This window comes from Lemur catta, chromosome 9 (assembly GCF_020740605.2).
Source record: "Lemur catta isolate mLemCat1 chromosome 9, mLemCat1.pri, whole genome shotgun sequence".
In the NCBI taxonomy this organism is placed as follows: Eukaryota; Metazoa; Chordata; class Mammalia; order Primates; family Lemuridae; genus Lemur; species Lemur catta.
In genome coordinates, this window is record NC_059136.1 from 20132547 (window position 1) to 20149673 (window position 17127).

Here is a 17127-nt window from a genome sequence, read left to right on the forward strand (position 1 = left end):
GTCATAAAAGACATTTCCTCTAAAAACTCCAGTTAGGAAAAAATTTGTTAGTCGGTTTGAATTTCATGGTACATGAAAGCAAGGAATGTATTCTATTTTTTAAAAAAAGCTAAAATTATTAATTCAAGTTACTAACCCTTGCTCTTCCTCCAAGCTAGTCAGTCTTGACTATCACCAGTACCCTTACAATTACCAACTGAAAAAATAAGACCCAACAGAAAATGTACTCAAGAGTACAATATATGCAGTCACTGTCTTCTGGGCTTCATCTTTAAACTAAGGCGTAGATAAACTCCAAGGCTCCTTTTACCTCTCAAAGTCTAGGATGCTATAACTTTAATTATTAATAATAAGCTCAGCACAAAGTTTCACATTTCTTATTTTCTACCCAGTTCCACTGTGCAGTTCAAAATTAGAAAGTCATAAGAAAGTGGTCAGTGTGTTTGTCTTGTTTGTCAAACTATGATATATAAGGAAGAATAAGGGTTAAAAAACAAAGTAGATCTTTGGGGAATAAGATGTTGAAAAATTCACCAGTACTCTTGAGAGTTCACAGGAGAGAATGATCTTAAACCACTTTTTGCTGTAAACCTTCCATTTGGTGTCACTAAAAATAATGTGACTTTATTATAATCATTACCTATTTGTGAATATTTATTTCAAAAAAATATGCAGATTATCAATTTGACTTCTAACACCTATTTTATGCTTATTTTTCTAGCTTTTTCACATTTAAAAAAGAAAATGAGGAAAAGAAATAAAGGGAGGAAGAAAGTTAAGAGTAAAATCTGCTTAGTGTGAGCATTTGGACCCTCTAAGCAGCTTATCAGTGGGTACCATCTCTTACATCTCCATGGCTTATCAAAGTGCCCAACAAGGGATTTCTGAAGTGAACTGCTTTTGTGGACTGGTAGTACACAAGTACAGATATTATCTAGTGAATCCTTAATTGCAGTAGGCCAAATCATAATACCCAGTTTTGACATAATTAAGCAGAACTTGCTTTAAAAAAAAAGTCACAATAATTAAAAAGCTCACAGTTAATTTTACTCTAACACCTGCTTAGAAGAAGGCTTTAAGAACTGAAATGGTTGTTTACTAAAAATCCTAGAAGATAATTTTTAAAACAGAATAAAGGAAGTATATAAGTACCTAAACTTTTGTTGGTTCTTAGCCTTGCCTTACTAGGGAAAAAAGGAGGGGAGTGAGGAAAATAAGACCCGGAGACTTCTGAGCAGAGAGCAGACAAGGAAGGTAGATAATTTTTAACAACCCTGGAATGAGTCTTACAGAGTAATTTCATTGTTTTTTAAAGGCCAGGCACAACTTTTGATGAAGACAGCAGAAAGGATTCCATTCCAAGAAGCCAAACATAAAATGTGTAGTTGTAGCATTTGCAGTTCTGCTTTAACAATGGATATTCACAGACAGACCTCAACATACTTTTCATAAACTACCACTCACATTCTTATAAAATACACTACCATTCTGCTAAACTATGGGAAATAGGTTATTGGCACCTTATGATTAGTCATTAAGTATATTAATTATTCATGTGGCTCAAAACTACCAAAATAAAATAAAAAGGGCACCAGAAAGCAAGCAATGATAAAGCCCCGTCTCCACTGCAAAACTGCCTGAGGCTTGAGTTACTTAAATAATAAAGAATCTTTCTTCAAAACTATAAATATATTCAGCATTTTAAAAAAACAGTAACAAAGAAAAATGGTATAAGATCTCTGTAACTTTTAATTTCTAAGATGTCCAACTTTTTCCACTGGGTTACAGTCTTATGAGTTCTGAGATTTAGACAAATCCATTCTAAAACTAAAATATATTTTAAAATAAATATCATTTCCTACTTGTCTGTATCATGGGTTTCTATCCTTTACTAGTATAGGTTGAGGATACTTTAATTTTAGTTGCTATTAAATTTTACTTGAAGTCGATGAGAAAAAACTAGCAATGACAGTGATACCTAATACTAGGAAATTTTGTTACAAATTTAAATTTTGGTAAAATGTGACTGGCAACTGGTTTCTGTCTTATGGCCAGTCTTGCACTCCTAAATGGGTATACTAAAATTCTTATCTTCTGTGGAGGAAAGGAAGAAACAAGAGGCAACCCTATCTGGAGAGACAGGAAGCTAGAAGATGGGTACCTGAGTTACCAATATTTTCCCAGTTCAACCTCCCTGGATTTGGTTGATGATACAGGCACCATCAATCCTAAAATTCTTGGAATAGTTGCTGTTTTCCCAGAAGCTCCAAGATCCAGAGTTGTCACTATGAATATTTAAGTGAGAGGAAACTGCCACAACTAGGCAGTGCCATACAGGGACATTCTGAGTGGCCCAGCAGGACTCTAAACTCTTGCTAGCAACATGCACCAACCTGCCATGGTCACTTCATCAAGTTCGTAATAATGCAACTCTAAATTTCACATGATGGAATTTTGGGGATACTACTTATCCTTTCATGGTATGGTTCTACTGTACCACTTCTTCCAGTAAGACTTCACATCCATACTTCACGTTTCTCTTTTCCTGTGTTCAGGTCTTTCTTCAACACCCTCTTCTGAATGGAGAAACTGTTGGCTAGTTTTCAAGATTTCATTATATAAGACAACTAATACTTATAGAACACATTTATAAACTTAGGAGCAACAAAAGTATACTACTTATATTTAGAATCAGAAATGTTCATGTATTCCTATGCTACATAACAACATTTTTTTCAGCCACTTATAAAATGAATTCACTAATGATATCACAATATCCCCAGCATTAGGTTTTTAATCTATTATTTATTTTAAACAGCAACCCAACTTACCCGAACAAGTGCATCATCTATAATATGGTCACGTCTGACTTTGAGTCTCAGATATGGATTCAACTGCTGTCCCTGAACTAAGCTGTAGAGAACAGTGATTCTTCGTTCACTGTACATACGAATTCTGTTGTCATAATATAATCCCAAATTCTTTGTGACAGCATTCAATATAAAGGGACATGTCATAAAAGAGAATTTGTTCTCTGTTTCTACTTTGAAAAAAGTATAATCTTTATCCATTTCTAGAACTTCATTCAGTGGTTCATTAATAAACTCTTCAAAAGGGATAAGTGGTTTTCGACAATCCAGAGTTTTAACACCAAGTTCAGTTTCCAGTGGGTCCACTCGAGGACCTTTCTTGTTTCTTCTTTCCTCTCCCAAAAGCTCCTGAAGTGTCAATTCACTGGACTCAGGGATGGGCTCTTCATCATCTTCTTCATTGTGATTTGTGTCCACATCCCCTCCCACTACATTTGCATAGTAAACCATTTTCAAGCACTTCGAAGCAGCAACAATGGCATCATCATCGTTCACTAGATTTCGACTGTTAAATTCATTGCTTATGACTTTGTAAGTAATAAGTTGCTGAAATGTTTCCATCATTCTCCGAATCTGGTCTGCATTGTATTTAGACCACAGTCTAATCAGTTTTCCTTGGGCTGCAAGGGGTAGCTTGCTCATTGCTTTGCAAAATAATGGCAGAGCCATTTCCAGATATTCAGGACTATGGAGATTTCTGTTCTCCATTACAATAATGAACAAATTCAGATAATTAGGATCTCGGGAGTATACATTGTGATACATCAAGTCACATTCCACATTAGGTGACAAATATACAAGTGCATTGAGAAAGGCAGTTTCTATTTTTTCATTAGAGAGCAATCTGGTATAAACTCTTCTAATGGCATCAATATCCACAGATACATCATCAGGGCCTAATTTTTGTAAATTGTTGTCTCCCTGTGAGCTATCACCTATCCTCGAGGAAGATGCTTCTGAATCTTCTTCCATAGCAGCAGCAGAACTTGCAGCTTTTTCCTTTTCATCTTCATCCTTGTCTTCGTCCTTTCCTTGAAGAGATTTTAACTCTTCCTTGGTGTGTTGTTTGACTTTACGAAAGCTCTGTACCAGTGCCTCGGCACTAGAAAAAACTCTTCCAATAACACGGATTAAAGGAGAATAATCCTCTCTCTCTCTACATATTTCAAGAATTTCATATACCTTTTCTTCTGTTAAGTAAGTCACATCTAGAAAATCAGAGAAAAAAGAGAACATTTACTTCTATAATATGCATGTTTACTTTGTTGTATTAAAAGTTCTAAAAGTAAAACAGCCAAACATTCTGGACTCAATATCATTTATGATTTACAACTCTTAAAGAAAAAAAGTATCTAATACGATTCAGCAAACAAAATATAATGCCAACCTATTTTCTCAATGAACTACTAATACCAACAACCTCACTCATTCTTTCACATTCTTTCAACAATATATAGCTTTTAATGAGGTCATGAGAGTATAAACTGTCTTCACAATCAACATATCTATTGACATGTAGCTTTAACTGTAAATATGAACCAATATATCATGTGCTGATTCACCATAATACATTTCTTGCAACTTCACTATAGAGCAAAAACACTACTATTCTCCTGAGAGGCTTCGTCCTTGTTTCACTACTGTTCTCAAAAGACTGAGGAAGGCAAGGTTTTAAAAAAAGTTCCTTCAATATCATCTTTTGGAAATGGCTCTTTTCATACTTCCGTATGTATTAAAAGTAAACTGGTTCTTTTTGGGTCCACCTAGTTTGTTCCAGAGGGTCCATTCTGTGGGTGATTGAAAAGAATACACCATTTCTCATAAGCTCTGAAGTTGAAACTGCCATCTGCAGCCAGGAATCAGGTACCTTACAGAGTGACAGAAAATAGTTTTTGGGCAATGAAAAACAAATAGTGGGAGGAAGGCAACTTATGAGCAGACAAGTAGCATAGAGACTATGTAGTCAGCAAAATCTATTTCCTCTTCCTTCTGGGTACAAAGTTTCACCACATTTCCCAACTTTCTGAGGTGTTATTTTCAAGCCAAGGCTTTCCCCTTCTGGCTAATGAATGAAAGATATTTTGTTTTACAGGTAAAAACAAATGATATATTTTGTATACATTTTGTAAATTTCTAGAGATTATATTGGTCAAACAACATAATGCTGAAAAGTCTTAATCCCTTTAATTGATAAAGGGACATTGAATCAAATACTTAAGCATAATTTTAGATGCACATAATCTAACCTTCATTGTGTCAAATATACCCTTATACATGTATTGTACAACATATAGAATTTTTAATATGATTCTTACCTTTGTTTTAATATATTTATTTCATAGTAAAAGACAATATGAAATGTAAATGACCAATGAATGAATGGCTTCCAAAGTTGAACCACAAAAATTTTATCACACCACTAATCTGATCTGTGGCCCAGCTACAAGAGTGCCAACACTTCTACAGTTTCTTTTATGAGCCCTAACTCTTTCAGAATTAATTCTCAGGTTTGTTCTATTAAGAATATTTAAATATCTTTAGTTAAACATCAATAATTGCTCCTCAAGAAGCATAAAACCACTAACTGGAAGCCTTTTTCTCATTATTTGAATTGGAAAATACTATAATACCTTCTTAGAAGACAATGCAAAACCCCTAATTTCCTAAAATGTAACCAAAACACAGAATATACTTATTATAAATAACTATCCTGTTAGGACATAAAACACTTAACACTTCCTTATCATCAAATAATAAGGTTGTTAACAAAGACTCCCTCTGCATGTTGTAACAGAGCCTATCTCAGAGAGATCAACATTCTAGACCCACACAGCCTTTGTTGATATGTCATGCTTTCAGAATATCTTCAAATGATTTAAACTGTTATAATCCAATATAGAATTTACCTATACTTTTTCCACCTAGTGTTTTTGTTTAATATGTTGAATTGAGTTTTTCAGATTTATATATGTATGTTTGCATATGTATATACACATATATATAAATTAGTCAAAAACACTACAATAAGATATGGATATTCATAAAGTTTGGTTATCAAGAAAAAAGTGTTCTAGTGAGACAATATTAAATGAGACATTTTTGTAAGATTTACTTGTATATTTTGTGATAATTGTGTGTTCCTGAAAATATTCTTAATTCATAATATTTCACGCTTTAAAAACTCCTAAGCAAAAAGAGTTTGGGGCAGCCTATTCAACCTCTATACAACTTTGTAACTATAGCTAACAAACATAATTAATAATCAAATAAAAGTACTAGTGTAGCTAAAACATCTAAAATTTCTAATAGAAATATACCACAGAATATTGCATATAATACAGAACATAGCAAAAAAAAAAAAAAGAGGAGGGGACAGTAGCATATTAAAAAAAAGTGTAAGGAAAGGTTGAAACTACTAAATTATATAGACTTGAGCAAAAAAAGGAGTCATAAAGACTGAAGAGAGCCACATAATAAGCACCTCTAAGATGAAGCACATGGCCTAAAAGAGGATCGGTACATCCATTATGTATCTTATTCCCCCATAGCTGGCTGCATTCATCTGTTCCAGCACATTCTACATTCAGCAACTGGTACTCTGTGGTGTACACTTGCTAGAGAAATATGTATGCTAAAGTTAATGCAGTTTCCATATTATATATATTGACAACTCTCACCTATTTATCCAATGTGTAAACTAACTCATGAAATAGAACTACATATTTTGAAGCAACAAAGCTGTCTCAAGTGATGAAAACAGTTTTATTGTGGAAACAGAGTACAAGTGAAAACACAATTCCATTTCACTAATTCATTTAAACTCGACTCCAATGATGTTACTAAAAATTTCAAAAGCATTCTTTAACTTATATATGTCTTAAAAGCTTTCTCTTTTAAAATACAATCGTCTCTGATGGGGTTAAGCGCTGGTAGTGATTTGGAAATTTGATTACATTACTGATACTAATTACTTTCACTGAAGGAAAAAAGTTTAGAATGGAAAAAAAAAAAGTTTTAACAATTCTGCAACATAGGACCATTTAGAAAACAAAAGACTTGAGTGAAGAATGTCATTGGTAGGTCATGATTCCTGGCAGCAGGAGTGCACCAAATGTCTAGGAGGAAGGTAGCAGGGTATGGGGAGAACATATTAGAAGAAAAATAGAATTATCTCTCACATCACCATTACAAAATTTTGCCTTGCCTTCAGAAATGGTTAAAAAAAAAAAAAAAGTTACTGCTTCCTTTTTCTGCTTCTTTCACCACACAGTCCTGGAGTCCCATAACTCATGCCAGATATTTATTAGTCCAAATATTCCATAACTTAAATAGACTTTGTGGCTTAGTTTAGGAGATTAACTACCACTTAATACATTTTTACTATGGGAAATTTTTAAGTTCCAACAAACCATTAACAAATGAACTTCTGTAGTATAATCTGCTTCTAATTAGCAACCACCAGACAAGTAAAATGTAATTAAGTCATTAATTCAATTTTCATTCCTGTCCTTTATCACAATAAAAAATTGGTTACACTGTACTATCATGTCCTGCTGTCACAAAATAAGGAAAACCAAACAAACAAAACCTCACACATTTAAATCTCTATTATGCTTTTCAGTCAACAATTCTCAATTAAAAACAGAACATCTTACCTTTAAAATCAATTCTAGCTCCTTTCCTGTTCATTTTTATCTCAGAGCAGGAGTTGTTAGGGGTACCTTTCGAGTTCTCAAGGTAAGCTGAGCTTGCTCCTTTCTTGGAGGGATGAGGATCACAGAGTTTTGCATTAATTTTATAAAGCTCAAGGGCTTTAATAGCTGCTGCATTGTTATCCATACGAAGAAAAGTTGGACAGGAAGCACAGAACTCATTCGTGCAGGCCTCATTTCCACAGCCCTCAGTTAACTGGTGGTAGTAGCGTTCTATTAGATGCTTTGCAGCTGCTCGCTTCCTGTACCAAACATTCAAACAACAAGCACAGTGATTAGTACAGCACTAAGGAATAAAGCTCAACAGATAATTAAGGCAAAAGTTAGTCAAGCACTGAAGTAATAAACCTGCATTATTAAGATGATAGGTAGAAAGTGAAGAGCCACTATTTACCCAAAAATTTTGCTAGTGAAATATTCAACAACTACTTCCTAAGATATTACAATAAAGAATGCCAATGCATATTGAAAGCACTGTTTTAACAGAGTATGGTTTCCTTTGGTTAAAAAGAGGGAGAGCTTGTTTAATGGTATATGTGCTTAAATTGTTTAGCACAATAGCTGAAAAATCACAAGGTTTATGGCTAAGAGTTTTATTACTTTATCACTTTAAAAATCAGCATTAAGAAAATGAGTCTATTTAAAGCATCAGTCCAATTTTCTTTACATAATCACCATTTTGTTTCAAGAGTATGTGAATACTTGATTTGTAATTAACATAGATTATCTATTTGGAATAGAAATTATGTTTCCCAATTATCAACCACATGGGAGATTTAAAAATAAATTTATAAGTGAAATATCCAAAGCTAATGTTATACTGCAAGAAAGTACCTTTAAAAGTACACTATATTAAACCTAAAACTTGTCATTAAACCTCTTCATTAATTACATATCATAGGAACGTGGGATATTTTAAGTTCCATTAGACAAAATCTTAACTCCTGTTACTTGTGAACTTAAAGTACATAGATTAATGTTCTATTATGGCTGTTCTAGCAGAGCAATCAAGATGACTGAGGAAGGGCTTATTTGAACAAGCAAGAAATGAACTTACATTATCTATCTCTATGGTTTATTAACTCTAAAATTCCATGCTCCTACTGATGACATGACATTACCATAATTTAAGTAGACTACTGGATCCAAAGAAACATAAGTCATAGCTATTCTTTTTGGCCCCAAATTCACAAGTATGGAAATAAAAACTACAAAGAATCAAAACTATAGGAAAAAATAATTCACCTAATTTTCAAAATGTTCATACAATTATCCTACTAATGTAGGACTTAATTGCCAATGGCACTACAGTTTACATCCTATTAATCATGACAAGCTCAACAAACTAACAAGGCAACAAATAAGTAGATAAGGAGCATACTAATAAGTCCAATTTTGTCTCAAAAGTAGAACTTTGACTCTAAACCATGAAGATAGATGACAAAAACTGATAAACACATTCAATTCATTATCGTGCTTATTTTTCAAAAGTTACAAGCAAATTTACCACTCACTGCATGCAAATAGGAAAAAGAATCACAAATCATACTTAAAATTGTATGAACATGATTTAAGAGATATTTTATTACATATGTAGCAGTAACAATCCCACTTTTCAAAATTAAAAAATATTATTCCAGATATATCATTATGCAAAATATGAAAGTGACAACATGTAAAGAAAGGGATATGTAGAATCTAGATGATTTAAAAACATATACTGGTATTCTTCAGTAAAGAATGACAGATTAATGCCATGTTCTCCAAACTGCAGTAGATTTCCCCAGTGAGAAATGCAAATAGGCATTTCCTTTCTGGAGAAAAATTATGAACATGTATCAAAAGTCTTAAAATAGAGGATTACCTAAATGAACTGATATAGAGTTCACACAATTAAATAAATAAAAATTGCCAAGATATGAATTTGGCATGGAATGGTCTTCCTGAAACATCACTAACTGACAAAAGACAGTTACAAAGTAGCAGGTGTAGGATGAACCCATTGTTGTTTCAAAGTGTTAACAGTCATTTTCCCTGGGTGATGTGATAGAATGAGTTTTAAAACTACTTCCACCTTTTTGATTCCAATTTATTTTTTTCCATAATAAGTATGCTACTCATATATTAAAAATTAATAAATATGAATGGCGAAAACATTAGCAGTTTTAAAACTTCATATACATGATTTGAAGGGCCTCAAAGTTTACTAAATTATCCCTATGATTTTGAAAAGATTTTCACAGTCAAAATACCAAAATACTCTAGGTATTTTTTAAATAACTCCCAAAACCTGTTATATACATAATACTCCTATCTCTACTGCATAAAGGAGTGTGAACAGCGAAAACAGAGCAAGACTGAAAAATTAGAAGACCTGCATTATTAGGTTCAGCTCCCTCTGTCTCTAAGTAGCTATACAATCATGACCAAATAATGTTCTGGGCCTTAGTTTTCTACCTTAAAGAGTCCTTTCAGTAGGAATTTTTAAGTTATTTTATGTAACAGGGAGGTCAGCAAGAAACAGTTGTTGAATGCCTGATAATAAACATACTAGACAAATTGCTAGGCACTTTAACATAGGTTATATCTCATATGAATCTCATGACCTTGAGGATTAACTTTGACATAGGTTATCTCATTGAATCCCATGACCTTGAGGAATATCTTCAGTACACAGTCAAAGAGAGAAACAGAACTGAAGAGTCAAATCATGTACCCAAGATCACACAGATCTAAGAAAGAACAGAACTAGGACTAGGAGTCCAGGAGTCTTTCAGCTTCAGAATCTAAGTCATTCCCACTCTACTGTTCTGCATAAGGCGATTCACTCTGAAATAACTAATTCTTAACATTAGTAGTTCTGAAAACTGTTACGGAAAAAAAAAATTCCATGAATAATGCGCAATTGAAAAAGAGTAAAAACTTTCTGAAAAATCGTAATTTGAACCTCATATTTATGCATATCTGGTACCACACGGCTAGACTAAGTTTCTTGAGGAAATGGTACCACTGTATTCTGTAAATTTGTTATGTCTCTAATTTGCTGAGGACTTATGTGCTAAGCACTTTATAGATATTCCCACTTTAGAAGGCAATAAACCTTAACAGCTAAGAGCTCGTGCTCTAAGGCCAGACTGCCCAAGCTCACATACTAGCTCTGCATTTTATTAATTATGTGACCTTGAATGAGTTACTCAGCCTTTCTTTTGTCACAGTTTTCTCGTCATTAAAATAGTCGTGTATATGTAAGAATTATCATGTTTTGAGAGAATTAAACGTGTTAATATATATGAAGTGCTTAGAACACTGCCTGGTACATACTAAGCACTATGTAAGTGTTAGCTGCTATGACTGTTGGTGTAATTGTTATTATCACCCTCACAAGTGTATGAGTTAGCTATATTAACCCCCATTCTGCTCATACTGAGAAGAACCGCATAATAAGTCACACATTTAATAAGAGATTTGAACCCAGCCTTGACTACAAAACTTGAGCTTTTAATATCATTAAAGGGAGGATTTAAGAGTAGCCCGGTCTATTTGATCTGCTTCTCTACCCCAAGATTACAAATAGCAGCTACACTGATGAGACAGGACTAAACGAGGCCAGGCCAGAACCTCCACATAAATTGTGGAATCGAGTATATTAAGCATTCTTCTTTTTTCCTCATTCTAATGACACCTTAATTATCTGAGTGGATCTGTATCTCCGCCTAATTTAGGGCATATAAATGGCATATAAAATTTAGAGCACATAAAAGGCCTCTAAATTGTAAAAGTATATACTAATCCTGATTTTTTGGTATATTTCCTGTCCAAGGTTTAATCCCTGTTATCATAGCAGTCATCAAATCATAGCTCGTGTCAAATCTAGTCATCTGGCTTTTTATAGCTGTCAAGTTTAGAATGTTTTACATTTTTAAGTAGTTGAAAAAAATATGAAAAAGAATAAACATTTTGTGACATGTGAAAATTACATTAAATTCAAATTAGTGTCCATAAAGTTTATTGGAACAAAGCCAACTTCATTCATTCACATATTGCCTATAGCTGTTTTCACACTGCAATAGCAAAGTTGAATATTTTATGCCTGCAAAGCCTAAAATAAATACCACCTGCCCTTCACAGAAAATGTTTCCCAGCCCTTAATTTAGAGTCTGTTTTCTCTGCTCTCCAGTGGCCCTTCCATCTCATGACTTGGCCTCTTGACTCTCTCTTTCCTCTCAGCAAATAAATACAATAAAATATATACCTTTCCCCAAGTATTATTAAAGAAAAGAAGAAAAGGCAAGAGGGACAAAAGGAAGAAGAATGTGAGGAAAAAGAGAGAGGACAAAAAGGCGAGGAAGAAAAAGAGAAAGAAAGCAAAAAAGAATAGAGAGAGGCATTTCCCTGACTAGGTCCCTTTAGTGACACTTTATCAGCTGTTCATAATCAAAATTCCGAGAAGTTATAGCTAACTTCTTATAATTTCCTCACAATTGACTGACTTGTCTTACCACTCAAAAAGTACTTTACAATATATTGATTTTTAAAATAAAACATGTTTTTCTTATCTAGACACTAGTGAAGGTCAAGCAAGACCCTCTAGTGAGAGAGGTTCAAAAGTTAAAGTGGACACATGAAAATACTTATCTGCTTAAAATAGAGAATACTTTCCATTTATTTATTTCTATGACTCAATTAGTGAGACAGTCCTACAAATAAAGGTTCTATGGAATAAATGATATTCAGAAGACCAGAGTTTACTCTAGACAATTTGACAGCAATCATTTTAAAAATGGTTTCACCTTGGAGGGAAGTGTACTGGTATCGGCAATTCACTTTGAAATGCATTAAAAAATTAAGATGAATTGAAGATAGAAAAATGGATATGTGATAAAGCAATGTCAATATTAATGGCAGAATCTAGGTGGAAGTTATATGGGTGTCAGCTGTAAAATTATTTCAACTTTGCTGCATGTCTGAAAATTTTCATAGTAAAATGTTGGGGAAACAGCACTGTTATTATATTGCAATTTTCTAGAAAGGATGTCAACTGGCAGACAGAATGATTTCATGTACCAGTGGCAGAAAAAAGAAAAACAATTTCAGTGTTATCAATGGCACTAATACTATGTGTGTTGATTTATAATTTAATTTTTGGAATAGTCTAGTACTTACCAAAGAAATGATTATAACAATACTGACAAAAATAAGAGTTATAAGTTGATCATAACTGTACACAACAACTTAATTTACCTGCCAGAGACACATATACTAAGAAAATATATTTAATGTTCTTATATAAATGGCAAACTCTGGGGGTCAGAACCACTGAAATGGCTGCCACCGATATAGGAGGAAGAAGCTGAAAAAGATCTTAAAATGAACTTAAAAGATGGTTGAAATACAAGCAATGAATACAAGCACTAAGAAGATGAAATCACAGAAATAGCAGCTGTCAGAAAAGTGAAGATGTGACAGTGAACAAAAAAGACTGGAATTAGAATTAAAAACAGCGACAGAACAAAGGAGAAATAGTAACTGTGAGATACAACATAAAAACTAATGGTGGATAAAGTATAGAATAATAAAAGAAGATAAAAAAGGAAAGATTAAAAGGAATGTGTGACAGTGAGTAGAGTGATCTTTATTGAAGATGAAGTAAAATGAAGACGTGAGGAATCTAAAAGACATACGAAACCGAAACAACCCAAGGCTTACAAATATAAGAACCACTGCTTAATGGTTTCTCATAAGTGGATGTCTGTTTCTTCTAGGACGGTGCCTTTGTAAAAACTCCACTCCATCTCCCAAAGTTATTTTTAATGCAAAATTTGTGAAGAGTGAGCAATGGTATCCTAAATAGCTCTAGGCCTTGCAGAAATAGATCTAAAAAGAGACATCTGTGACACAGCTATATTCAGTATGAGCTAGCATCTGTTACAATGGGATCAAGTGAATTTATAAGTTTATTTCAAGACTGAACCTACAACTGTAAATCCAATAGTACCACGAACCAACCAAAAAGCCATTAAATATAGAACAAGATAGATTTCATGAAAAAAACTTAAATGCAACACATTATTTTTAGCTGTTAGAAATATGAGTAACATAATAATAACGCTCTAGGATTACTTTATTAACTTTTATTATACTTTTAGTGCCCAGAGCGCTTTTTATGTGGTAAAAACAAAGTAAAATTACAGAACTCAATATATACATAAAATAATCATCTTTAAAAATAAAAATGCTTTTCTAAAAAAGTGTCATATTTCAGTTTAAAAAAGGAAGAAAAATCTCAAATCAACAAACTAACTTTATACCTTAAGGAACTAGGAAAAGAAGAACAAATTAAACCCAAAGTTAACGGAAAGAAGGAAATAATTTAAAAAATTACAGCAGAAATAAACAAGACAGACAATTAAAAAAATAGGAAAAAAACAAAAGTAATAGATGATTTACTGAATTGGCAAACTCTTAGCTAGACTAAGAAATGAAGAGACTAACAAAATCAGAACCTAAAGACATTACAACTGCTGCCACGGAAATAAAAACGACCATAACAGACTAATATGACAATTATACTTCAACAAATCTGATAACCTTTGATAATGCATAGACCCATAAAACCTATTAATACTGAATCATAAATGAAACTAATAAAGAGATGGAATCAGTAATAAAAAACCTTCCAACAAAGAAAAGTCCAAGACAATAAGGCTTCACTGAGAATTCAACCAAGCATTTCAGGAATTAACAATAATCTTTCTTAAACTCTAAAAAAACTGAAGAGGAGAAACACTTTCAAAATCATTCTATGAGGCCAGCATTACTCAGATACCCAAATCAGACAAATACACTGCAAGAAAACAAAACAACAATATCCCTGCTGAATACTAATGCAAAAACTGTTAACAAAATATCAGCAAACAGAACTCAATAATGCATTTAGAAGATTATATTTCATAAATCCTCAAGTGAGATTTATTCATAAAATACAAGGATGGCTCAACATACAAAATTCAATCAACTTAATACACTGCACTAATAGAAGGACAAAAACCACATAATCATCTCGACTCAGAAAAAATATTTGACAAAATTTAACACCCTTTCATGATGAAAAAAAAGTAAACTAAGAAAAGATGGAAATTAATAAAGGCCACATACGGAAAGCCCATAGCTAACGTTTTACTCAATGATGAAAAACTGCACGCTTTCTCTCTCAGATCACAAATAAGACAAGGAAATGCCCAATACCACTACTTCCATTCAATATGCTATGGAGAAGTCCTGTCAGGGCAAGCAATCGGGCAAGAAAAAGAAATAAGAAAAAGTCAAATTACCTCTGTTAGCAAATGACATGATCCTATATGCTGAAAACCCTGAAGATTCCACACACACAAAAAAAAAACCTGTTACAACTAATAAATTCAATGAAGTTACAGATATACAATCAACACCCAAAAATCAGTTTGTTTCCAAATACTAACAATAATCCAAGAGGAAATTAATGTAAAGAATCCACTTAAAACAGATCAAAGAGTAAAATATTTACAAGTAATCTTAACCACAGAGGTGAAAGAAATGTACTCTGAAAATTATACAATAATCATGAATGAAAGAAAACACAAATAAATGGAAAGACATTATAAAGGGGAAGACCTAATATTGTTATGATGGCAATACTACCCTAAGCAATCCCTATCAAAATCCCAATGGCATTTTTTACAGGAATAGAAAAAAAAAATCATCCTAAAATTTATATAGAATTGCAGAGGACCCTGAGTAGCCAAAACAATCTTGAAGACATAGCTAGAGAACTCACATTTCCTGATTTCAAAACATATTACACAAAGCTATAGTAATTGAAATAGTATCGTGCTGGCATAAAGATAGACATACAAACCAATGGAACACAAGAGAGAACCCAGAAATAAACCCTCACAAATATGGTCAAATAATCTTCAACAAAGATGCTAAGGCTGTACAGTGGGGAAAGGATAGGTTCTTCAACAAATTACCGGGAAAACTGGATATCCACATGGAAAAGGATGAAGTTGGACCCTTTACATACACCATGTACAATAATGAACTCAAAATGGATTATAGACCTAAACTTAAAACCTTAAAAAACAAACAAAAAAAATCTAGCTAAAACTGGATGAACAACTTTAATAGTTCTTTCTCTGAAGAACATATATAAATGGCCAGTATACAATATGAAAAGATACTTAATATTACTAATCATTAGGGAAATGGAATCAAAACCACAATGAGCTATCACTTCACACCATTAGGATGGCCACTATCAAAAAAACAAAAAATAATAACCACTGGTGAGGATTCGGAGAAACTGGGACCCTTGTACACTGCTGGTAAAAATGTAATATGGTAGAGACACTGTGGAAAATATGGAAGTTCCTCAAAAAAATAAAAATAAAATTACCTCTAGTTTCACATGTAAAGATCTTGGAAGTTGCCACTCCATCCTAACAAGTAAAAACAGACAAACTGAAAAATCAATAAATATTCTTAGATCTATAGAAATGAGGTCACAAGGCAAATGACTATACACAAAACTAGGAAAGACAGACAGGTAAACACACAGAATCACAATTTATTTAAGAAGAAAACCAAAAGCAGAAACCTCCAAGGGAACCAGTGTCAGGGAGGGTAGGAAAACCGGAACTATAATTGACAAACTAATGCTCAGTGTGGACAACTCTGAGAGTTACAGTTTAAAACTCCTGGAGGACTCAGTTATAGGTCCCCCCCAATTGTGTTTTAACTCCAGGAAATTGAACAGATTCTCACAGTAAATATAGGAGAAAAATCTCCAAACCATCAGCAAAGGAGATGAAAATAAATCATTTTGAAATACACCGGAGCACTGTTTTTCTTAACAAGATTAATCCTCAAGGGAAGCCAGATAACCAGCTGGAGTTGTATCAAAGCCTAACTGACCTGGAGGAAGAGAATTACCGAATTCCAGGCCACTATACTCAACCCTGTTCCAATTAAGGGGTTAGGGAGAATTGGGAAAAAGACACTTTTGAAGTTCACAGTCCATAGGCATTGGCTCAGTAAAGACCTATTCCCAGGACTACAAAATGCTTCTCCTTCCCCCCATGCCTTAACACCACACTACTAGAGGCTCATTTACAATAGTTCCTTTTACCTGGTACATCATGTATCAAGAAAAAATTATTGAGGCATAATAAAAGGTCAAAAAAAAGTCTGAAGAGACAGAGCAAGTATCAGAATCAGACATAGCAAGGATGTTGGAATTAACAAACTAGGAATTTAAAAACAACTATGATTAATATGCGGGGCCCTAAAGGGATTAAGTAGATAACATACAAAGAAAAAAAAAGGACAATGTAAGCAGAGAGAGGAAAGTCCTAAGAACCAAAAGGAGGGGCAAGGGGTTAAAGATGGCGTACTAGAAGCTTTCTCCACCTAAAAGAACCAGAGTAAGTATAGACGACTGTCTATACTTATAGACACTTGGAGTACATTATCCAAGAGAGAATGCTGGAATTCCACAGAGAAATGAC

General features: G+C 33.4%; 1 protein-coding gene across 2 annotated transcripts in view; it reads right to left on the reverse strand.

Moving 5' to 3' along the window:
- UBE3A (ubiquitin protein ligase E3A) overlaps positions 1–17127 on the reverse strand; it is a 103845-nt gene that overhangs the window by 23613 nt on the left and 63105 nt on the right. For both annotated transcript variants that reach the window (XM_045561557.1, XM_045561558.1), the window contains 2 exons: positions 7526–7824; positions 2832–4078 (listed from right to left, as the gene is read on the reverse strand). In XM_045561557.1, the coding sequence (XP_045417513.1) occupies positions 2832–4078; positions 7526–7824 (1546 nt within the window). The remainder of the gene's footprint in view (positions 1–2831; positions 4079–7525; positions 7825–17127) is intronic.